Source organism: Eumetopias jubatus, unplaced genomic scaffold (genome assembly GCF_037043125.1).
Source record: "Eumetopias jubatus isolate StellerSeaLion01/CBP00866 unplaced genomic scaffold, mEumJub1_p1.0 scaffold_8, whole genome shotgun sequence".
Classification (NCBI taxonomy): domain Eukaryota; kingdom Metazoa; phylum Chordata; class Mammalia; order Carnivora; family Otariidae; genus Eumetopias; species Eumetopias jubatus.
The window spans coordinates 28,655,359-28,680,149 of NW_028274814.1; the positions used below are offsets into that span (position 1 = coordinate 28,655,359).

Here is a 24,791-nt window from a genome sequence, read left to right on the forward strand (position 1 = left end):
TTATATGCTTTGTGAATACGGAACATCTTTGTCCTCTTAGCGAAATGATTCATTGTAGTTTGGTTTTGTTTCCTGTTAAGGTCACTTGCCCTTCATTAATCTGGCCCCTGTGGCAGTATGGTCCGTGCCTGAGACTCTTTTTTCCTTCCGGGAGCGTTTTGTGTTATGTGGTTATTGTGATAGTGAGGTGGTTGTGACTGTAAATTAGTTGATTCATTTGCAAGGGCCAAGAATACATGAAAGTATCCGTGGTCAGGGTCTCTCTCCCACTCCCGTCGCCATCCCTCAGTGTCCCAGCTCCTTACCAGCAGACGCCCACTGTATTAGAATTTTGCACTTCCTTCCAGGTTTGTCTTACGCACATACAAATATATGTTATTTCCCCCTTTTTAAACAGATGGTAGCCTACTCTATATCCGCCGCGTTCCATACTTTGCCTTTCTTTGACTCAACATATACATACGCGTCTTTAGGTGTAAGTATACAAAGAGGTTTCTCGTCCTTTCTTATAGTGGCAGAATATCCCGTCATACGGTGTACCGTGATTTCTTTAAGTACTTCCCCATAGATGGAGATTGAGGCTTCCTGATGGATTTTGAGATGAAGGTTCTGGATAAGGATGAATGAGTAGAATCCATATTGATGGATGCCGCTGAAATGAAGTTCAAGGTTGAGCATGGTCTTGTGTTGCTCACAGAGGGTGTCCTCTAAAATGGTAAGACTGTTGCAGTAGTCCACTAAGCCTTGCATAGGTAATTTTGGAAATCGTAGAATAATCAAGGAGAATTGCATACATTTTTCAATTAGCAATAACCACGCCTCGGATAAACCACATTGGCTGCGATCATTTTGTAAGCTAGTGGGTTCCTGGTCGTGGAAAATAATGGGTTATTTTTTAAAAAGATTATGTTCCGAGTCCAGCCAGATGCGTCTAGATGCGTAAGGTTGATAAAGGGCCATAAGGAATCAATGCCCATCATTCAGAATAAGTTTAGAAAAATTTCACGGTCAGGAAAATGTTCCTGGGAGATAAATAACCCACTTTTCCATCTGTTCCTATTTAGTAGATGCCTTAATAGGTTAGATTTGAAAGTGCAAGGAAGGCAGGGTTATAACTTTCTTGAGGACATAGTCGCTGACACGTTGTAGCTCATAAATATTTGCTTTGAATGGAGAGCATGATCAAAGAATTTTAAAGTATGGTAAAGACGGCCGTATAAATCTATTACTGTGTACGTTGTTATGGAACTGTATATATTAAAGCATTAATACCAAGTGATGTTTGAACCAGCAGAATATTGGAAGATGAAAGTCATGATTCAGGAAGGAGCAGGCTATCAAGTTCACCTTAGGCTTCCTTTCGAAGTACTACTTTGACCTTGAAAATCTTACTTGTACCTAAATGTAAGTCTGGAGATAGAAATGTATGTTGTAGACGAATTCAGCCTGTTAGCAGAATTGTTGAGTAGCTAAGAAACACTTGCTATTTTTGTGAGTCCAAAGATGAGGAAATAGTTTGAGGACCCTCTGGAGAGCCGTGCGCCCTCCGGGACAGGGGTGGTCACTTCCACATTGGAAGCCACGCGGAGAGTTTCTTTACTTCTTGTCTGTTTTGGACGTCATCTTGTGTATTTGATGGTCTCTTTGGCAAGTAGGTTAAGTATCACTTGAGTCATAATAGGAGACAGAAATGATTTCCATTCACTCAGCTGTGTTGAGAAATAGTCCCCATAAACCTGCTTGCATTCCTTTAGCCTATATATCCTTCAAATTATGGGAGAATTAAGGAGAAAGGATGATAGTCATTGGTGATGGCTTTTGTGTGACATGACGAAAGTCTGCAGGCCACCAGCAGAGGTCAAAATAAGGAACCGCAGTCAAACCGATGAGTGAGCAAGCTCCCTAGAGGAATTGTGCCTTCGGTGTGTCCTGCTCGGAACCCGAGTTGCCGTGCCTGGCAAGCTCCTTTTCCCAGTGATGGTGACTTTCCTTAGTTGAAGGTCGACCTTTGCTTGGTGCCGGATGAAGTGTGTTTTGGTGGCTTACACACGCATGCTGTGGCCCCCACCCCAGCTCGGGCCCGTTTCCTTCGTTTTAAAGGTACTTTTAGGAAAGGGATGGACTTGTTCTCTCTGCCAGTTTTTCTGCCCGCCCCCCGCCCCGTGCCCCCTACCCATGCGCAGTAGGAAATAGCTTGGATTTTTCTGGATCTCCACTTTATTTGCGCCTCTCATACTCCAGCTGTTTGCTATTCCAGGTGCTGGTATCTGTCTGCTCGGCTGACCGGCCGGGGCAGTGTGGTCCTCATGTTGGGGACGCTGTGCTTTGTTCGCTTCTTCCGGGTCTCTGTGGTAAAGTCTGTACCTGTCCTCTTGACTCTTCGATGCAGGTCTGCAGACTCCTACTCCAGAGTTCATTGTCGACGTGGAGTCCATGGACATCTTCCCCGTGGGCTGGTGTGAAGCCAACTCTTACCCTCTGACCACACCACACAAAACAGTCTGTAAGTATCGTCCAGTTGGGAGCCCTGTGGACAACATGCGGGGCTTGGGGGGGTACATAGACAGTTCTGTGAAGAGACGATAGCTAGGTTGTGAAAAACAGACCCGGTGTTAGATTTACCACGGAGCACCAATATTTTTATCTCATGGATGCTTTCAGTATCTTTGAGAGATGGATATTTGGAAGCACCTCACAGGTTGACAAGCTAAGTCATAATGAGAAGGCAGGTGAAGGTCGTGGAGTGGCAGAGATAATAAAATACAAATATAATATCTATAAAGATTGTATAAAATAATACATAAACATATATAAAGTAAAATAGGTCTTCACTCCCAATTTATAGTTCATTATTTTGATTAGAGAAAATTTAAGCTAAATACTATGTGGGTTTTTTTTTGTTGTTTTTGAGAGGGGGAGAGAGAGTGCATGAGTGGGAACCCTCCTACGCTCTTGGTGGGCATGCAAGCTGGTGCAGCCACTCTGGAAACAGTGTGGAGGTTCCTCAAACAGTTAAAGACAGAGCTACCCTATGACCCAGCAATTGCACTACTGGGTGTTTATTCAAAGGATACAAACATTGTGATCTGAAGGGGCACCTGTACCCCAATGTTTATAGCAGCCATGTCCACAATAGCCAAACTGTGGAAAGAGCCCAGATGTCCATCGACAGATGAATGGATAAAGACGATGCGGTTCATGTATACAATGCGATATTACTCAGCCATCAGAAAATTGAAATCTTGCCATTTGCAATGACACGGATGGAACTAGAGAGTATTATGGTGAGCGAAGTAAGTCAGAGAAAGACAAATACCATTTGATTTCATTTATATATGGAATTTAAGAAACAAAACAGATGAACACAGGGGAAGGGAGGGGAAAAAAAATAAGATGAAAACAGAGAGGGACACAAACCAAAAGAGACTTTTAACTCTAGGAAACAAACTGAGGGTTGCTGGAGGGAGGTGGGTGAAGGCATGGGGTAACTGGGTGATGAACATTAAGGAGGGCATGTGATGTGATGAGCCCTGGGTGTTACATACAACTGACAAATCACTAAATTCTACCCCTGAAATTAATAATACAGTATGTGTTAATTAAATTGAATTTAAATAAAAAATGAAAAAATTGAAAATAAAGTTAGGAGTCCTTAAAAATAAGGGGTTTTGACTTTTTGTGAAATAGATATTTCTAGTATTTTCTTTTTGTAATTTGTGTGCTAGCTTTTCTTTCTAGCATCCTACTATATGGTTCATTTATGTAGATGCTCAGGAAATTACTAGAAAAGGAAGTTCCATCCTATAGTTGGCTTCCTGTCCCCTGGTGTCGGCAGAGCTTGAAGGACAGCTCCATTCCATATCCATTAGGAGGAGGACAGTGCCCTGTGTGAGACAAAGTAGGTCGCCCAGATTCTATGCAGGTGGATTTTAAGGGATTCTTCTCTCCCACACACCATACTGCTCAATGAATCTGATCCAGTGAGAGTAATGTCTTCACTTTAACATATTTCTAAAATTTTGAGCATAGAATTTTTTTTTTTTTCGATCTGAAGGGCATTTCGTTTTTGTCTTCTCACAGTGCCACAGATTCTTGACTCAGTTGGCCTGAGAGCCAGGTCCGGTGCTCCCTGGGTTTAGTCGTGGGTGGGGCCGGTCCCCTGGGTCTTAGTTGTGCCTTGGACAGAAACTCCTGTCTTGTGTCCTCTTTCTTTCTTATTAAAAGCATATTTTAGAATAAAGTAGTTAGTGTTAATAATAGAGCAACCCTACAACCCAGCAACTGCACTACTAGGTATTTATCCAAAGGATACAAACGTAGTGATTCGTTTAATTATATTAAATGCAGTAAATTCTATTTAGACTTCATTTCTGATGAGTCAAAGTCTCTTTTAGATTTATTTATTTATTTTAGAGAGAGATTGAAAAGGGCAGAGAAAATGAAAGGGAGGGGCAGAGGGAGAGAGAGGGACACGCAGACTCCCCGCTGAGCGCAGAGCCTGACATGGGGCTTGATCTCAAGACCTTGAGATCACGACCTGAGCTGAAACCAGGAGTCGGATGCTCAACCAACTGCACCACCCAGGTGCCCTGAATCAGAGTTTATTTTAATGCTGGAAGAAAATAAGATAAAGTTGTGGCATGAATGAAAAAACTTTCCAGTGTTTAAATCGTTTCTTTAAAACTGACACAGTTTTCCATGAAGACATTTTTTTAAAAGATTTTATTTTAGAGAGAGAGAAAGAGAGAGAGAGCATGAGAGGGGGCAGGCTCAGAGGGAGAAGCAGACTCCCCGCCGAGCAGGGAGCCCGATGCAGGACTCCATCCCCGGACTCCAGGATCATGACCTGAGCCGAAGGCAGTCGCTTAACCAACTGAGCCACCCAGGCACCCCCATGAAGACATTTTTAAAAAATGCTTTTGCCTAACTCGTGAAGGAAGCTGACTGTCCTGTCGCCCTTTCTTGCCTGTTTTACAGCACAAAAGAAAAGAAAGATTGCAGTCGTGCAGCCAGAAAAACAGTAAGTTTTTGTGTTCTGTTTTTTTCCCCAGGACTTAGGTGATAAACTATATAGAACTGTCTTTATAGAGAATAAGGAAGTGTGGCTGTTTTATCAGTGAGTGGGTTGGCAGAGATGATATCCAGAAATACCTGTTGTTGTTTATGGTGCACCTGTTACGTGTAAGACACGCCTCTTCTAGGGATCTCTTCTCCAGATTGCACTTTTTCCCTTCCGTCCCACCTGGAGGGCATCCTGGCCTCACACCCTGATAGTGAAAGCCCTCTTTGAGGCCCCCCTGGCCACGCATCGCTGTCCCTGCCCACACTCAGCATGCTGGCATCACGGGTTGCAGCCGGCCTGGCAGGCAGACTGCCGTCTGAGGCCGTCTCTGCCAGCCCCCAGCAAGGTGTCCTTGAGGAAGCTGCTTAACGCTCTGCGTCTCGACGCCCTCCTTTGTGAAACACCTGTTTCTCGGGGTTCATGAAGATTAAATTAGATTTCCTGTGGGGAAAAAGAATTGTGTGGGTTGTACAGGGTTAAGTCAATGTAAGTTATCCCCCATTTCAGTTGTAATTTTAGGGAGAAGGAGGGTATCAGGCAGTGTGCATACCTGCAGTATGCTTTTGAAAAATTCCCACCATTAGTAGCATTTTTATATATTGAAGAAAAGCCGAGGTACACTAAAATACACAGCTTTTGCCAGGCGGTTCTGTTTTCTAATAAAAATACACGGGTGGAAATGAATTTGATCTTTTCAGATACCCAGGTTTAAACTTAAAATGTAATTGAATAATGACTGCATGGCTATTTGAATGTGAATAACAGTTTTGTGAGCATTTTCCATACATTCATGTCCAAACACAGTGTAGCAGGTTAATAATCTGACTCCAGTTTGGTCTGGAGAACATTGAAATCGAGAGCAAAGAATAAATGGTCCCATCATTGAATCCAAATCCGATTTTGTAACTCCTCAGTTTATGGCCCGTGGATCCATGGTCCCCATCCTGCAATTTGCACCAGTCACCCAGACAGCTCGATTGCTGGGTCCCCATCTCCAAATTCCCTGACTCAGGATGTCTTTAGTGGGGCCTGAGCATCTATGCATCTAACAAGTTTCCAGGTGGTGCCAGTCCTCTAGTGTGGGGACCCCACTTTGAGAACCAGTGTGAAGATGACCCCACTGAGATTTCGTGATGGTTTGCTCTGCGTTTGTGTCATTTTTCAATGGTGTGATTTCCACACTGCCATCCTGGTTACCCTGTAAAAACCAACACACCTCTTTTCCCCTATGGCTACATTTTTAATGTTTATTCAGCAACTTTTTTACTGAATGATAACACAAAGCTCTGCCCTAGGCTAGGCCTACTTCTCATTCTAGGACTCATCCGTTCATAGGCTTTCTTTGAAGGTCTTTCTAGTGTGGCCGTGACCCACACAAGCACAAAATCAAAGGCCAAGCCGTTCTCAGACACTAGGTTGTAGAAAATCCTAGTTTCTTCTATTGAAGAGAAGTCTGACTTCCGTTAAAATCCATGTGAGTTGATGTTTCTTTGTGTCTAAAATATAATGAAGGGCATTATGACAATTCCATAGCAAGAGACAAGCCAGGAGCCTCCTAGAAGAACATTGCTGATTAGGGATGACAACTTGAGGGGCAGACATGCCATTGGCTTCTTAGGGTCATTACAAGAATTTGGGGACGACCTCTCTGAAACGGATGTTTGTGCTGACGTTGCTGCTTGATGTATATGCATCCTCAATTACTGTGTGCTTGGATTTCTGTGATAATCACTTTAAGTTGTGAAAAGGCTTTGGAATTAGTTTAATTAATGTTATTTCATTAGGTGAGTTCCTCCTCAGGTGTGCGACCCGTGATAGTTGTATTTTCTTGATCAACAGATTGCCATCCACAGTGCCTGTTGAGAAGATACCTCATGACCTTTGTTTATTCTCTCACCTGGACACCTCAGGTAAATGAGCCCACTTACGGCTGGCTGTCCCGTCCCAATTTGGGAGTGGAGACATGCATGTGTTTTTAGGTCTAATGTAAGAATATTTCAACTTTTGAGTTCATTCTCTTTGTTTCTGTTGCTACTTATTAACACATACCTACTTTAAAAAAATTTTTCTAAACCAGATTCTCTGTGCCTCGTCTGTCTCTTGGTCAGTAGCTCTAGACACTTCTCTCGGTCTGCAGGAGAAGAGTCCATGTGTTCCTTGGAAACTTGGGCCCAGTTAGGGTTGTATGTCATGGATGGTCATGGGCAAGGAGAAAGAATTGAAATTATCATTATGAGGCACTCATTTTTTTTTTGACATTTTATGTCATCCCACTTGCATTTTTCATTACTGGTTAATATTTTAAGTCCCCATGGGCTTTTGAATTGTTCCTTAAAAACCCTCTGTGTTTGAAAGCTGAGAGTGAATAATATATGTTTTTTAATGTGTAAAGTTCTGTGTCTTACATTAACCTTTGAAAACGCAAATGTGAATCCCCCATTGACAACAAATCTGATTGTAGATGTGTTTGTACATTAAATAATATATTTGATTATGAATTCTGTTTTCTAGCCAAAGTGAAACCTGCTCTGAATTCTTCCAGGATTCTAAGCTATATGCCATGGAAGAATCCTAGCAGTCGAGGTTATAGTAAGGAGAGCATTTTTATGAGTAGACTTAACTAAAATTGCTTTCTTTTCTAAAGTTCTGGGTAGGGTAATCCTACCAAAAAATTTCCATGTATATGCAGCTGTGGACATAATTCTTTTGCCTAATTTTGTTGTATAGAATTCAAACTTCAGAATGGTTTTAAAAGAACCATGTCAGCTCTTCTTTCAGAGTCTATAATTGTTATATTACTCCTTTTGTCTTACCCTCACAAAAATAACATTTCTCCCTCGTTCCCTGTTGGTTCTTAGTTGAAGTCCTATGAGGACAGTCCCTCCTGGACTGTTAAGTTACCGTCCCAAACTAACAAGTTTTTGCACAGAGATAACCACCGTTAGTGGAGCTTAGCTTGGGGCAGCGTGGGGGAGGGTGAGTCTTGGCTGACAGCGGAACCCTGTTACAGACATCAGGAAGCTTTAGGGTAATACCTTACCATTTATTCTTCCACGTTTCCCCATGGCCCTTTGAGACACAACTAGCCCAACAACCTGCTATGTTGAAAGCACAATGAAGGAAATGCAAATTCAGCCCATGGGAGGTACATTGCATGTCCATGAGATTGGCAAAATGAAGACGCCCTGCCATGTCTAGTGTTGGCTTGGATGTGGAATAGTGGCCACACCTACGCAGTGCTCATAGGAGCATAGGCTGAGATTGTCTGCGTGGAGATCAGTTTGACCACGTGTGGTACAACTGAAGACATGCCGACCCCATGGCCGAGCAGGCCCCCTCCTTGTGATATACTTGGAAAGCTCTCTTGCCCGTAAGCAGAAGCCGATATTTACAGCTGTCCTCAGCAGAGCACTGTCGGTAATTCCTGAGCAAGTGGAAATGACTGAGTGTCCATCAGCAAGAGAGTGGGCCGCTGCTTGTGCTGTGTTCATGTAACGGGTCACCCACAGAAGTGACAGGTGGATGAACGTGCTGCATATACGTGTACCGACTTGGGTGGATCTTAGAAACTGCCGGTCGAACAAACAAAATGTTGCGGAAAACCATATATGGAATATTTTTAAAATATCCAAAATACCATGCATTACTTGTTGACACACATCTACCTGTGTGTGTGTGGTCAAGTTTATAGGCCTGTGTGGGAATGATAAACACCAGAATCAGGGAAGGGGAAGAGAAGGTGGGGGAGTTTCTAGAGTAGAAAACCCAGGGGAGCTTAGTTCTGGAGCTGGGGTTGTTTTTTGTTTTGTTTTGTTTTTTGTTTTTATTAGTTGCATAGCAGTACATTAGTTGTCATTGTCTTGGTTTTAGCATCTTTTCGTATGTCTTGAATCCCGCGTCATAAACGGAGAAGTTCGTTTATATGGGAGCAAAAAAATAACCCGAATTTCTAAGCTACTGTGTTTATAAGATGTTCTGATATTAAGACACAGTGGACCTCTGGGTAATTTTGCCAACTAAGTGGATTAAGCAGGTCTTTTTGTTGGCTCCTAAAGCATGAGCTGTGGTGCTCTTCCCCACAGGTACTGTCAACGGAAAATACTGCTGTCCTCAGCTTTTTATCAACCACAGGTGTTTCTCAGGCCCTTACCTGAACAAAGGGAGAATCGCAGAGCTACCTCAGTCGGTGGGACCAGGCAAATGTGTGCTGGTTCTGAAAGAGGTAAGGCATGCGCACAGGGGTTTAGCGTTGGGGTATTTCCACAGGGTGTCCAGCATGTAGACAGAATTTCTGAAGGACATAACGGGATCGGGCTGAAGCTGGTCGGGCAAAGATGGGAAATAGCGTTCCTGCCCGTGAAAGACTCACAGGCTAGCCGGGGGGGGCTACACCTTCCTCCCCTGAGTCCGGGGAAACCTTGCAGTGGGTTTGAGGGCTGTGTGTGGGTCGCGGCCCAGTACTGCAGACTGGAGGTTTCTCTCAAGAGGCAAGTAAGCCTGGATGGGCGAGAGAAAATGCTGGTAAGGAGAGACGCCCCTTGGCGGCGTCAGGAGCCACATGACCTTTCCCCTCCGTGGGCTGTAGCCAGCACGGCGTCTGCGTGGAGGAGGCTCCAACTCAGGCTCCGGGGACTTGTGTGAAGTTTGTGTCGTGGGCAAAGCCCAGGCCGTGCATCAGTTTGATGGTATTCTTTCCCATTTCTCTTCCTGCCTTTGGGGGTTGACCTGCAGAGAGAGAGGTGAATTCTCGTTATGTTGATGGAGGTTTTCATAGCCTCGCCACAGACCCTGTGTGGACCTGGCTTGGAATCCTGGAACCGCTCTTGGAACTCGGTCTCTGCTTTTTTCACACCTATCAGTGTTTTCTCTTACGAAAGAGGACCCCACGTAGATCTTCCTCATCGCTACTGTTACCAGGATGAATGTGTTTTAATCCCCGGGGCACAACAATCCGTTCATCCACTGAACACATGCCTGTGAGGCCACTGCTCAGAGGCAGGCGCTGCGCAAAGTCCTGGGTCCGAACACAAGCCCTGTCTGCCCTCGGCCTATTGGGGCTTCGCAGCCCTGTTGGGGAGATGGCTTAATTCTAGGCTGAAAGTATGGTGTGTGTGGGAGGACACTCAGGGCGCAGAGCAGAGCGCTCTGGGGGCACAGGGGAGGGAGTGACAAACGGATGGTAAGGGATCCTTGCTCTGCTTGCAAAGGGAGGAGCACCTCATGTGGGAGCACGGCCGCGACTCACAGGTGGGTGTCCGGGGAAGGAGTGTGGGTCCTTAGGCTGGGTGCGGCTCATAGGTATAGAAGAGTACATCCTGTTTTGAAAAGAACAGACGAGAGATCTGGGCGGCCTGATGTGTGAGGCAGGGCTGGGTAGCTGAGTAGCTTGAGGGAGGCCTTCTCTAGCCTTGAGAGGAGTGCAGACTTCCTGCTGCGGAGGACGGGAGCCCTCTGAGCGAACACCATCCCCTCAGGAACGTCCGCATGGTTTCAAACGTCATTCTGCTTAAAGCGAATGAGATCGTGTTAGCAGAGGCCGAGCGTGTTTGCTTTCCTAGGCCGTCCGCGCAGTTAGCAGTTAAAGACTTACCTGTTCAGAAAACAAAAATCCCTTTAAGAGAGAAGGCTGAAGTTGTAGTTGAGAAGAAACTCTGTAAGGACACTCTGATGGGGCTGTTGTTGTGGTTATCGACTTGGGAGCATTTAGCCTATAAATGTTCAGAGGAGGTTCCTGTCCGTCACGAGGTTCCGGTCAAGTGGGACAGACAAGCAGGCAGATCGAGTATTGCAGAGTGGCGAGCGTCTCAGGTCCTGCGACGGGGCCGGCGCGGGTGTGTCGAGGTCCCGTGGAGTGCCCCACAGTGTGTGCGGAAGGAGGTGTGGGCAGCTGGCACGCGAAAGACCTGGGGTGTCGGGGGTGCCCTGCGATGAAGGCGGGAAGATTGGGAAAGAAGGCTTACGGCACCTCAAGGGTAAGGACCTTGGCGGATGGACACAGAAAGGGCGCAGATCTGGGTGGGCCTTTTCTGGGCCCCTGCCAGGTGTTCTGAGCAGCTGGGACCTGCTTTCATTTAAAGCAGCTCGCCTCCCGCTGCTGGGCCCTGCCTCCCGAAAGTGATCGGTGCAGGTCTGGCCCAGCCGAAGTGGTTGACCTGTATCACAGATGACACATTCGTCACTACGGAAAGACGGTGCTCGAGGCAGGTCCGGGGGGAGGGGTGCCTCTGAAAGGCCAAGGTGCCTCTGAAAGGCCAAGGTGCCCCTGAAAGACCCGCTTCGGGTCAGTGGCGGGACCGCTGGTCGGTTCTGGATGAGGCGGCACTGACCTCGGATCCCCACAGATGTTGGACTGGATTGAGGAAGAGATCAAACCAGTACTCCGGGTCAGGACTCCCGTGACGACGTGCAGTCACACCCCTGGACTGAGCACTGACCCTCCGCAGTCCGGCCCGCGAGTGGGTTGTGGGTACGGTTATGCCTGCCTATGTGTGAGCCTGTTTTTGTCAGGAGTGATCAGAAAGGAACAGGAAGGCCTGGCAGAAATGCGGTGAGCCGGTGGGTGTCTTTGAAGCTGCCAGCAAGGCTGTTCGTCACGGCGAGCTCCAGGGATCAGCCTGCGGTCCCCGGTCACCTGCCAGCTCCGCTCGCAAACACACTGGCCCCAGGTTCAGCCTGTCTTCGGGGGCTGGCTCTTTGACTGTCATACATGGGTTTTTAGAGAGTCAACGGTGGTTATCCCCGATCAATTCCCCGACAGGTGCCGGCAGCCAAATGCAAAAGCCAGGCCAGAGCAGTTTTCTGATGATGACAAAACTAGTTTTTTGCTGATGTTCAGAAAATGCATGAGGCAGGAAGAGAAGAAGAAGGAGGAAGAAGAAAAAAAAAGCAAGCACGTCAGTTCTGTGAGTGCAAGAAAAATGGGAGTTCCAGCAAGCCAATATTTATGCTAATGTGCTTCCTTCAGCACCAGAACCTCTATGGTTTCAAATTGCATTTTACTTAAAGAGAACAAGGTAATTGGAGCAAAGACAGAGCACGTTTGCTTTTCAGGCCGTGGGTGGTGGTAGCAGTCGAAGGTTTTCAGGTCTTTGGGAAATGCAGAGTGATGGCTGTTTTCCCTCTGGTCTGCTCAGAGGAGGCTGACCTGTGTGCATGTGGGCAGAGCCAGTGAGGGGCCCAGCCAAGTCTGTCATCTCCACGAGGTACCCAGGACTAGCAGGTCCTAAGGGGATGGGGACAGGTTGAGCCTGTGGACGGCCCCACAAGCTGGGGCACTTTATGGGACCCCAGGCATCCTTTCCTATCCCAGATAGTCCTGCACCCCACACCTGCCGCAGTGCATCAGGGTCTCCCCAAGACCTGTGGACCGCAGATCTGTGTGGCCCTCGGTCTGCTGACGAGGTCTGTGTGTCCCGGTGCTTCTGCCGCTGAGGATGTTGGTGTTGTGTCGCAGAGGTGTTGGGGGAGGTTCTGCTAATACTTCAGATGTGATCTCCCGAATGGCCAGGCCTGTGACCCTGCCTTCCTGCACCACATGGTGAGGGAGGGTGCTGTGTGCTTGTGTCCGGGTGTGAGGGAGAGACCAGCACGAGCACAAGAGGAAAGGAGCGAGCGTGGAACATCTCACACCCTTACTCATGTCCGTGAGCCCAGCGATGAAAAGTCCTGCCAGCAGAAGGGACTCTGGAAACACCGGCTCAGGAGGAATTAGTCTCCGTTTTCATGGTGATGCTGACGTCCACGGATACACAGGCCCCGTACCAGGGTGATGTCCCAGCATGGCTGACAGGGGCTTGGGGAGCACCTGTGATTTTTCTGAAATGTTACCTGGCTTGAGTTATTTACCCATATGTAACCTCTGGTCTTAGCAAGGAACAGAAATGTCCTGTCCAGTGGGGAATCTCTAGTAGTCTTTCTTCACGTTTTCCACGTCACGGCAGAGGCTCTGGATCCATGTTGGCTCGGCAGCAGAAACAACCTGCCCAAGCTTTACGTGCTGCTTTTGAGCATTTACAGATGCACTTTCCTGTGAATAGGTAGATGCATAGCCCTTGCCTTTCTCTTCCCTTTCTTCTTCCTGGGGCTTTAATAGAAGGCTTAGGAGAAAGGAGCCTGAATGCTGGACACTTGGGAGACTTTCTGAAGCGATAAGCTTCCATGGCTTTTTTCCCTCCAACCTGTGCCCTGGACCTGGATCTGACATGCACATGAGGCTGAATGCAGCGTAACAGACTGATAACATCAAACATGGAAGACTAGATGGAGCTTCTGCTCTGCCGAGGCAGGGACGTTGTTCGTGATGATAGTGGGATACAGATGCATGCGTGTGTGGGCACACCCACCCCACCCACTTACCTGTCCATCCAGCCATCTTTCTACCCTGGATCTATCCATCATCATCTCTGTCGTCTGTCTGTCCATGCATTCATCCATCCACCCACCCATCCATCTGTCATCTATCATCTGTTTATCATTTCTATCCTATTATCTGTCTGTCCGTCCATCCATCCATCCATCTGTCCGTCCGTCTGTCTTTCTCACGTACCTGAAACAGTCACTTTGGTACTCTTCATGGCAGCCTGGTCCAGGAACACAGAGGCTGAGGCATGACCAGGGAGGCCTGCCTTTGTTCGCAGAGATCGGGTGGTGAGAAGTCTAACTTTGCAGAGGGTGGCTGAGCCCATGAGCAGGAGCCGTGAGTGCCGGGTGCCGATGCTCAAGCCTGGGGCTGCTGGACTGGGTTGCCACCAGGCGGCAAAGGGATCCTGGAGGAGACTGGAGCGCTCACCTTCACGGAACGAGATTCCTCTGTCCTTCGGTCTGCTTCTGTGATCTTCATAGCTCTGTGGCCCCAGCAAATGCTGAGGAAGTGGCGAGGGCGCTGCAGGGTGCCACTGTGGTCCAGGCATGGTTCTCTTCAGTTGTCCGCAATCGTTCGAGGGTGTTTCGGATACGAAGGTGCTGCGTTATTCCACATGCAGCAGATACTCACTGAGCATGTGCCACACCGGGGGCTCTTCCAGCGCTGGAACCCGGCCGGGAATGAAACACAGCCCTTCCTCTGTGCATTCGTTCAGGCCCCGGGAACTCACGAGTCGTACCTTCGTGCCAGGTGGGCACTGTTCTTGGAGCTGGGGGTCACGGTGAGCAAGAGAGGCGGCCCCTTCCTTGGTGAGTTGACAGCCTGCCTGCAGACAGGGGAGGGGGCCTTGTCTCTCTCCCTCTCGGCCTGTCTCACCCAGCAAACCTACGCAAGTGCAGATACATGGCAGAAATCCGTGCCTGGTTATGTTGGAATAATACCCCAGTTCTGTGTTCTCTGGGGTCTGTGGGAGTCATAGACGTGTGGTTTTAAATCTGGAGGCAGGGCCGTGTGTTATTCGGGCAGTAAGTAAGAGGATGGAAAAAGATGCCTTCTGTGTACCCCGTGGTGTCTTCCTGGTCTTGCTTCCTGTGCTCGGGCTCAGGATCCGGGATCACAAACCCCTTCTCCCTGGCTGCTGGGGATGGAGGACCTCCACCTGACAGGCATCTGGCAGTTATATCCGACTTTGATGAGACCCCCCTCCCCGCCCCCGTCCATGAGGTATAGCCAGTGTAAGGCAGTCAGGTGCAGTGGGGTTCCAGACATCACAGCAGAAGGTTGAAATACTGAACGTTGGGTCTGACACAGAAGGCGAGATTGCAGACATGCCCTTCCTGAGGGTTCTGGGTCCCGGGCTAAAGGCACTCTGCTTCATGGACGTGCGGCATCGGCTCGAGCAGGAGCATCCAGAGGAATCCTGTGTTTCCTGAGTCCCTGCCGCACGCCGGCCTCTCCTCCCTGCCCGCCTGCAAATAGTGATGTGAGTGCCCCACAGGGGGAAAGTGAGTGCCGCGCCCACCCGCCCCCGCCTCAGAAGTTTCCAGTGGGACCTGGTGGTCTGGAATTCGGCCTCCTTTGGAGCTTGCAGTTTATATTTCCGCCACATGGTTGACGCATGAAGCTATTTCCCTCAGTCTCTTGGTTTTGATTACAGTGTTTATTTCCCACGTTTGGGAGTTCTGTGATGACTTATTTGAATTTCCCCTTCATTATATATCGTTGAGCATTTGTTCTTGGCTACTTATCACAACTTCATTTAAAAACTGGAACGACTTCATGTGGGAACCCAGAACATAAGAAATCCAAAGCAGCCTTAGCTGTTCACATAAATGACGCCATACTGCATGCGAAGGTAACTTTTCTCCTTCAAAGTAGCTGTGCGTTCATCAGTATAAATGAGAGAAGGTGGAGTGGGTGACGAGAGTGGGGACAACCATGGCCTCATATCAAGGACTCAGGCTCTGGGGTAACGTCAGACAGGAAGAATCTTGCCTAGGTGACGTCTGGTTAAGTCAGCAGAACCCAAGATGGCGACGTGTCTCGTGGTGATATTCTGTGGTGGTTTTGTTGCTGCCATTTTAAGCTTATGCTGAACACCAGCCCATAAAGAACAACGCGCCAGGCCTGTGCATGGGCATAAACTGTAACACACATACACACACACACACACACACACACACACACACGTAACCTGTGAAGCCGGACTTTGCAACATGCTGGCTGGTGTCTGCGAAGATTGGCAAAGGTTAAGTCTGTTATTTGCCTGTCAAGAGGCTAAGATACCTTTGTGGAACTTTCTCATCACGTTATAGGATAGGCTTTTTGTAGCAAAGAAAATCAGGAGCAAATGTGATCTCTGGGCCCTCCATCCACAGAATATTTTGTATATTTTATGGTATCAAAGAAATCCTTGGGGTGAATTAGTCACTAAGTTCTAGATGTCACTTTAATTTTAACTGTTTTTAAAATAACTTTTAAATAAATATTTTTAAATAATTTTAACTCATGGGAGTGCTCATACTGAAATTCATTGAACAGATTCCAAAAAATACTTGCTGAACTCCTTTTGGCAGGTATAATTGTAGCTACTATGAATAGGGCAGGAAACAAAATGCAGTCCCTCATGTCTTGGTGCTTATGATCTCATGGGATGGTCATAAATAAGCCAATACCTTTTGGAGAGAGGGAGGGTTTCTTGGTGAATTGGACGGGGACTGTGGAAGAGCAGAATTCACCGAGGCGTCCCAAGTCTGCCCTGAGCAGTCAGGAGAGGGAAGGTGCCAAGAAGGGGAAGCTGTCGGCTGGATTAAATCTGCCTTATTTGAACACAATGCCCGCTCAGCCTCCAAGTGGAGATGGACGCACGAGTCCGGAGCTGGGGAAAGGTCTAGGGTGGAAATACACAGGTAGGAACCGTTAGTTCGTGAGGTTGCCGATGGTGTGGAAAGCCAGGCGCACTGTGGAGTGAAGTGAAGTAGATGGTCCGAGGACTCGCGCCCTGAGCCCCGGTGTCGTTTGGGAGGACGCACGGGGGAAGCGAGCTGGGACGCAGGAGGCCCCCGCGAGGCTAGCGTTTTGCGGGTAGAGGAGAAGGTGCTCGCCGAGGAAGGTGTAAGGGTGCTGCCTTGAGCCGCCGCCAGGGCGGAATAAGAACAGAACCAAGGGTGGCCATTCTTTGGCGATGCGGGCACGTCGTGGGCGCATTGTTGGCATGGGAGCGCCCCTGGGTGGGTGCCAGAGCGCGCTGAAGGAGAGAAAGGAGCAGACAGTTTCTATGGTCTTACCGCAAAAGAGAAGGGAGCATGAACGAAGTGGCTGCAAGAAGGTGAGAGAGGAAGAGACAGCTTTCATTGTTGAGGATGGGACCATGGGCCGGTCTCTGCAGGAAGGGAGGCCATCCCGCAGAGGAGGGAATGGGATGGTGTAGGAGAGGCGGGTGGCTTGGTCTGCTCAGGCTCCTGCAGCCGGCGCCACAGATGGGCTCAGACCGCGGACGTGTGTGCCTCGTGGCTCTGGTGGCTGGAACCCGAGGTTGGGGTGCCCACGGGGCAGGTTCTGCTTTGCACAGGGCAGTGTCCTCACATGGCGGGAGAGAGAGGGAGTGAGAGAGAGCAGGCACTCGGGTCTCTTCTCACAAAGGTTCTCTCCATCACGAGGGTGCCAACCTCATGACCTCATCGAACCCTAATCTCCCCCCAAAGGCCCCACCCCTAATGCCCTCACATGGGGGTTAGCCTTTCAACATATGAATAGGGGTGGGGGTGCACAATTCAGTCCAGAACGGAAGGGAAAACCATAAGGTGAAGAAGAATATTCTGGAAAAAGCATTTTGGGCTCTAGGATATTTTGCTGATGATGGAGGGCAGAATGGATGCACTGGTAATGCATGGAGGGGCTTGCGATTGGGTCAAAATTAGGGAGAAATGCAGAGTTATATGGGAATCGGATTCCGAGTAGAAAGAATGTTCTGGAAGTGTTGGGTTTCTGGTGACTGAGGTGAATGAGGTTTAGGGTATGATGGGATTCTCCTGTTGGTCTTCCAGGGGTAGGTAGAGAATTCCTGAGAATTACAGCCTCTTTGGGGGAATGATCTTTTAATCAAGTTGAAGCGATAAAGGCAGGAGTTCATTGGTATGGGGTTGGGTTGGGGGAAAGACTACCTACCAGGGCAGCCCTGGGGCTCTAGCCTTGCCGCTGGGACGGAGGGAGTGCCTCCCCTCCAGGGTGGTGGGCTGCCAGGGGAGGTCAGCCTTCCGTTGAGGATTGAAATGAAAGTCGAGATCAGTTTTGGCCAAAGCAATGGAGTTCTCTACTTGGTAAAATATGTCTGATTATTGCTGTTAGCATTAAAATTTTTGCAACAACAAAAGGAGTGATGAACATGAAGATTATCATTAGATAATATTTAGTATTAGATGCAGCATTTGCAAAGGAATATGCCTAGAGCCATTAGTTTCTGAGGAGACAAAATGAAAACACCTAGTTTTGAGGGGTAAATCACTTGAAAAGCTTTTTTGCTTTGTTTTCTTTTCGAGGCTCGTTTCAAAACCCTATGCATGGAGAGACTGCTGATTAAGCAGGAACAATTCTTTATCATTTTACTGGGGAAAAAAAACAACCGACCTATTTATAAAATTAGCTCCATTCCATCTGATTCTGAGGTTGAAAAGGAAAAAATGCTTTAGGCCCACGACGGCCTTTGATGGTCCCAGTTAATTTTTGTCACCATGACTCTTGGAGAGACTGCAGAGCAGAAAGGTCTGTTGAAGCAGAGTGAGCACGTGGGGGAGGCTTCTTTGTGTCCAGATCATTTTTCTGACCCCCCTTCCCACCCCCCAGAGAGGGAATATTCTCCTTCATGTTCCGTTGGAAGCTGATCTCCCCCAAAGAGAGCCTTCCCTGCGGTCACTAGAATTTAGCAAATTACATACTTTCAAAGTTGAGAATCTGTCTCCTTTCCATTAAATCATCCGAACTCAAGCTGTGGGAACCATATTTGCTTTCTAAAGTGTTTTCTGATTTTGACACTCAAAGAAATAATTTTCTTATTAAGTGGTTCCCTGCACTTTCAACATTGTTCTGACTTTGATCATATGATATAGTTGAGGTTGGAAATTATCTAAATTACTTTGGTGTTTTGGGAGTTTTCATGATCGTGAGTATGAAAAGAAATCGTGGAATCACATAATTTCATGATGTGAACAAAAAAAAAAAAATCCCATCGATTTACATAATCTTCTGAGCCCCGGAAAGGGGAGGCGTGGGGGGGAAGAGACCCACGTTTGTCGAGCAGCTCCTGTGTGCCCCACACGGTGTGCGGAGTGAGCTCCTCTCCCACTGGCATCACCTGCCTGTGTTCCCCCTCCTCTCTCTGACCCCTCCTGCCGTCCCCCATGCACCTGACCCACTCCCCACTTTCTGAACGAGCGCTTGTTCCTGCCGAGCGGCGGGAGGGGAGCAGGGAGAGAGGTGTTGTTGCAGGCCCAGGCGGTGGAACGCAGGGCCGGATTCCTCAGAGGCCCAGTGAGACGGGCGTGCTAATTGGATTTGGTGGCAGGTCCTCGGTGACCTTCCCAGAGCACTCGTGTGTCGTGGTTAGAGAGGAAACCGGATTTAGGTCAGTTGAGAATGGAATTGAAGAGGAGGAATTTAAAAGTATAGAGTCTTTTTTTATGAGAAGCTGAGTTCTGCAAAGGAATCCGTAGCAAGAAAGTCAAGGAGCTTTGAAGCAGAACTATTTTGCCAAGATGTGAAGACTGACATCCGTGTGGGCCAATGGGGATAGAGCAGGTAGAGGCACAGTTTATTTTATGGGTTGCTGAGGACTGCACTGATACTGAGCTTTGGGCTACCTTTGAACCTTTTTTGTATGCCAAGATGTGATCTTCTTTATTTCTCATGACATCCCCTATTGTAGAGAAGGAAAATCTCCACTCTTAGGTTTAGTGACTGGGGCCTGCGAATTAAACCGACCACAAAACAGATTAGTAGGAGAAAAGGTTTATGTCGCATGCACAGAAGATAAGTGAAAACCCAAAGAGGCCATTATGCTTGAGGTGTTTACGTACCATTTTAACAAACAGTACTGCAGTATGGAGAGGTGAGAGATGAAGGAAAAGGGTTTGGGCTTTTAGGATGGAAAATTGTGGGAAGGTAAGAATAAGGGAGACTAATGGAACTTAAGGGCTCTTTTAGTAAAGTTGGTTTGTGCAGACTCATCTCCTCCAGTGACAAGGGTTGCTGTCTTCTTCCTCTGGCTACGGAAGTGAGGAGGAAACAGCTTTACGAAGGGACACGTGTGTGCAGTTTCTCAGTTGCCTTCAGCTCAAAGTAATCCTATGCCAAAGTGGCATATTTTGAGGTGGAATGTTCTGATCCCCTTATGAACGAGAGAAATGGCAGTGCCCCCATCATACAGAGGAGGAAGGCCAATCAGGCACCTCAAGGACTCATCCTTCAACAGGATGGCACTGGGGTTCGAGCCCAGATCTGTTCACCTACAAAGGTACCTGCCTATCTGCTGGAGGACACCATGGAGACTTCTGTGTAAGGTGTGTTCTCCATAACCATGTCATGAACTCCAAGAAATCGAGGGAAGGATCCCTGGAGCGTGATTTTCCTCCTGGAGTTACGCAAACACCTTTATGCCAGTTTATTGGGAGTAGCGTTTATTAACTTCACACTCAGCATCCTGCCAGTTAGTTGGGGGTGGGGTCTCTACAACCCCTCGTGATCAAGGGCATAATACAGCAACCTGAGCTTCCATATTTTGCAAGGAGCAGTAATTCTGACTCTGGATGGTGCTACCAGCTGCCAACTGAGTTGTCTTCCTAGAGGTAGCTGTAATACACCAAGATGTCACGAACCGAAGAATTATTCAGCTCACAGCCCCAAAGTTTGATAGAGGGCCTGCTGAATTTGGCAACGCATGAGGTGGCATCGGAAATGCCATGGGAAAATTATTCAATATTGGACGCTTTTGACAACTTAATGGCTGCCTGTTCCTAGGCTGAATGGAACTCTGGAAGGCATTTTTTTTTCACCGTCTCCGAATGCTCTGCAGCAAATAACATGTAGCTCTGGGCCCTTCCTTGCGAAACACAATGGAAAGAATCAGTTTAAATTTTATTGTCTGTTGATAAATACTTGGCGTATTATTTCAGCCAGCTCTAATTGGATTTATTTTTACACTCGGTTTCTGCAAATTGTACTGACAGTAAACAATAAAATCAGATGATTATTCTAATACAGAAAACGTAAACACAGCAAAACTGCTTGTACGGCCTTGTTTTGGCCTTTTAGTGCCTCGGCGGATTGGCCGGCCCGTGTGCTCTTGCTGGGGATTTATAGGAACCTTGCAACATAGCGGAGCGCTACCCCGGCTCAGAGAAGACACTTGCCATGCTCATTGCACAGTCTAAAATATTTTTAAGATCGATTCTTCAGTTATAATATGAGGGAGCTTTGTCGTTTTTCAGAATTAAATCAGGGCAAAGGCATGCCAGTTGTGTTCTGGAACACTTTAGATCCACGAACGCTGTGACCTAAAAACCCGGGCCACATACATTGATCTCCATCCTCGCATTGATACTGTGCGGTGTCCTCCCCAAAAGCAGCGGGGACTTTGGCAGTCAGGGCATTTCTCACCCCCTCAGTGGTGTGTGTTTTGCCCTGAAACCTGAAACATGAGCTCAGTGCCTGGCTGGTTTCCCTGGTGGACGGGGAGACACTGCAGGCGTGCTGGGTGCTGTGTCCCATTCCTGCCCCTGCTCCTGGGGGCTGACACACGGCAGATCCTCAGCAAGGGGCCTTTCGTGGAACTCCACAGAGTGGGTGTCGGCATTCCTTTGGAGGCTGCGGTGTACCTTCATGTTCTTTAGACGGTCGGTCCAAATGGCAGCATCTCTGGAACATGCCAGAACTCATAAACGTTCATGGTTAATGATGATTTGCTTACGGAAGGGGGAGTGCCCCGAGGAATCTGAATTCCACGATCTTTACCACTCATGGGGCACATCGAGGTTAACAGGAACATGGGACCTTCTCAGAGCCTGCAGCTGAGGCTCACAGAGCAAAATGTCCCATCTTTCTGGGAGTGTCACGGAAGGCAGTGACCACAGGTGTTCTTCCTCAGACTTGGGAATTGAGAATAAAGGGGAGGTTTGAGGAAATAGGATATCGGATGGTATCGGTTACTCCACGAAGTCCTTTGAAGCACTCATCTCTCAGGGCATTGTCCTCATACGAAACATCCATGTATTGAGCTAGCATCAGGTGAGTTCCAAATACTTGGTTAGTCTCCTGACAGCTGAAGTCTGTTCGGAATTATGGGCACAGATCTGTTGCCTCTGTCTCACTGATTCCTTTTGAAATTTATTTTCAAAAATAAAATGAAATTCTCAGTAGCCGATCCTACCACAGAGTAATCCTGTTGGAGATAATCACTGGCTCTTTGGAGGAAATAGATCCGTTTTTCTTCAATCAGACATGCTAGGGAGAGTCTGCCATCCCCTCTGGCCAGAGGTTCACATGCCCTGCCAGAGGGATTGGAATTTCCCACCCTTTTTTATCGCGTGGATGGTAAGCCGAATCGGTGTCTGGCTGCAAAAATGTTCTGCCCAACTTAATGGATTCGTACCACAAATACTTCTTGTCTGCTGGGTGGTTTTTGTAGCATTCTTGTCTTAGCAGGAATGGATGCAGTTGAAGTTCATTGCTGTTTTTTTTTTTTTTTTTCTTTTCCCCAACAGGTTCTTAGCATGATAATCAATGCAGCTTACAAGCCTGGAAGGGTATTGAGAGAATTACAGCTGGTGGAAGATCCGCACTGGAATTTTCAGGAGGAGACGCTGAAGGCAAAGTACGTGTTCTCAGTTCTGGGAAACAAGGCACTTGTAATGGTTAGCCTGCTACTTTAGTTCTGTGCGCTACGTACAGATTTGTTGGTGTTTCTGTTACACGGAGTTGCCTTAAGCCTTGGGATTCCGGAACTCAAGGAGAGATTTGTTTAGCTGATACTTACTGTGTTGAACATTCAGAATCAGAATGTCCTGGGATTCAGGGCCAATAGATTCTTGGATCCCAAGGGGAATGATTATAAAAGAGAGGGTATCTGTTATCATCATTTTATGTTATTCATTAACAGCTCTTAATATTTGATACCATAAGGAGCTTATGCCAGACAGATAGATGTTCTTTGCTCTGAGAGTTGACAGTTTTAAAAGATAAAAAGAACCCATACTTCTGCTTGGCTTTGGTTGACGGGCTATGGGTTGACATGTAGTTGGTCACTTCTTTTATTTGTAGATAGGCTAACTGGAGAGATGATGTTTTGGCTTTGCGTTAAGGTTCTCGAGCTCTGAAATTGAGAGCACCCTCTGGATCGATAAGCTTGAACATGGTAGTTTAAGAAGGCAGATAGAAGAAGATCCATTTCTCAAGATAATTTTCTTTAATAATTGCTTTGACTTTCGGTCCTTGGTGTTCATTTAGCTTTTCAACAGAACAGATCTTAACTGGTCAGCTTCTTGTAGAACAGTGTCCTCCAACAGCCCTTAGATGTGACATTTGGGAAATGATAACTTTTTTGAACAGTGAACCACGTTCAGTGGCCAGAGTGTGGCTGAGGCCTCCTTTAAAGAAAAGTACCTATCTGGTTTGTAGTGAAAGTTGAGGGATGTGAAATGGTTTGTTTGACCAGTAGTAGTCTCCCGTGTGGTTAACTTGCTACACTGGTGTGGAGTAAGGTTGGTGGGATACTGCTCGGCTGCTCTCCACTCATTGTCTCTTCTCCACTCAACATTTCCCAGTTTCTTTTTTGAACACATCTGCAATTTTAGACTCCGTAAACGTCATTTGTCATCTCATGATGCTCTGCCAAGTCACAGAAGTCAAGGGGAATACAGGTTAACCGGGAGAACGTTTATTTGCATGAAGTGGCCTGTCACTGAAAGGTGGTATCATATCTCATCCTTCCCGCGAAGTATTTAAATGAACCTCCCCGATAAATGATCTGAAAGGATATGATTAACGGGAAAAACTCGTGATCTCTTTCAGTCATACTAAATCTTTTCCTTCTGTAATTGCTGTGGTTTGTTAGTGTTTTGCTTTTTTGTCTTTTGTAATAGAAATGAACGTAAGTCACTGAATTTATTTCAAAAAAAATAAAAATAAAAATAAAACAATAAGTAAATGAGCCTCACCTGTAGTGCAGAAGAAACCAAAGCAAGCCTTTTTCCAGCCGAATGTTCCATATCTTTCTACTTCATCTGAGGGGGGATCAGCAGCAGCACGACATTTTCTCAGGTTAATGCATAGGAACAGTGGTGGCTGAAAACCTGAGCAAGCATATGTACAGAGAAACATTTGTTTTAAACAGTTTCTGTAAAATTCAGTACCTCCCAAACACACCTCACGGATAAGGAAATAGGACAACTACAAAAATCTTAAACCCCATTAAAATCTCCCCTGTTCATAAACAAGCCAGAAAGTTGCCCCAGGTACCAAAATGACAGGGAGAGTTAATTTTGGGGTGTTAGCACTCATTTTCATGGTGCCAAGTCGATCAGAGCTTTTATGAAATTCAGCCTGATACAATCAAAACCGACACGGGGAAATCAGCCCTGGCTGATCGTAAAGGCAACGTATTACCTATTAGATCGGATATGACAGTGAGTTCCTTAGCAAGATCTTACAAAGCAGCTTATAATGAGAACGTGTCTGTCTGCGAGTGTGCTGGATTACAGTTGCTAATGATGACACATTTACAGGTGGGAGGGGGCGTTCCCGTTAGGATACTCTGTTGAGTCTTCGCTTCTGAGGTAAAAGGACAACTTTTTAGATCTTGACAACTTGCGCAAATGAGAGGAGAGAGCCCCCAGCTTCTTCCCATTTTGTTGAAAGGCTGAGATGCTTTCTGTCGTGAATAAATTAACTTCCTGAGGGGGGACCTGCATTTAAGGCAATATGTTGTTTGGGTTGTGGTCCTTGAATGATGGTATCACAAGGAGTGCTCTCAGGAGGAGAGGACATGAGATCATGAGGTCATCCACCCCTGGGGCTTGGGAGGGCTGTCACTGAGCTGAGCATCCGGGGTTTCTGACTGGTTCTTCCTCTTCGGAAGAGAAAAGACCCATTTCCTTGAGAGGACGGAGATGCCATTAAAAAGGTTTGACTTGTGCATAGGAGAAAAACTTAACATCATCACCTTTTGACCCTTGGTGATTTTTTTTTCCTATTTAATCTAGCAATCAGGGGCACCTGGGTGGCTCAGATGGTTAAGCGTCTGCCTTAGGCTCAGGTCATGGTCCCAGGGTCCTGGGATCGAGTGCCGCATCGGGCTCCCTGCTCCACAGGAAGCCTGCT

The 24,791-nt window shown here is 47.2% G+C and overlaps 1 protein-coding gene across 3 annotated transcripts in view; it reads left to right on the plus strand.

The window, feature by feature from the left end:
• The window catches only part of SFMBT2 (Scm like with four mbt domains 2), a 230,431-nt gene that overhangs the window by 179,269 nt on the left and 26,371 nt on the right, over window positions 1-24,791 (plus strand). For all 3 annotated transcript variants that reach the window (XM_088025816.1, XM_088025815.1, XM_028114618.2), the window contains exons 12-16: window positions 2,390-2,503; window positions 4,978-5,020; window positions 6,902-6,972; window positions 9,145-9,284; window positions 22,178-22,287. In XM_088025816.1, coding sequence (XP_087881942.1) covers window positions 2,390-2,503; window positions 4,978-5,020; window positions 6,902-6,972; window positions 9,145-9,284; window positions 22,178-22,287 — 478 coding nt within the window. The remainder of the gene's footprint in view (window positions 1-2,389; window positions 2,504-4,977; window positions 5,021-6,901; window positions 6,973-9,144; window positions 9,285-22,177; window positions 22,288-24,791) is intronic.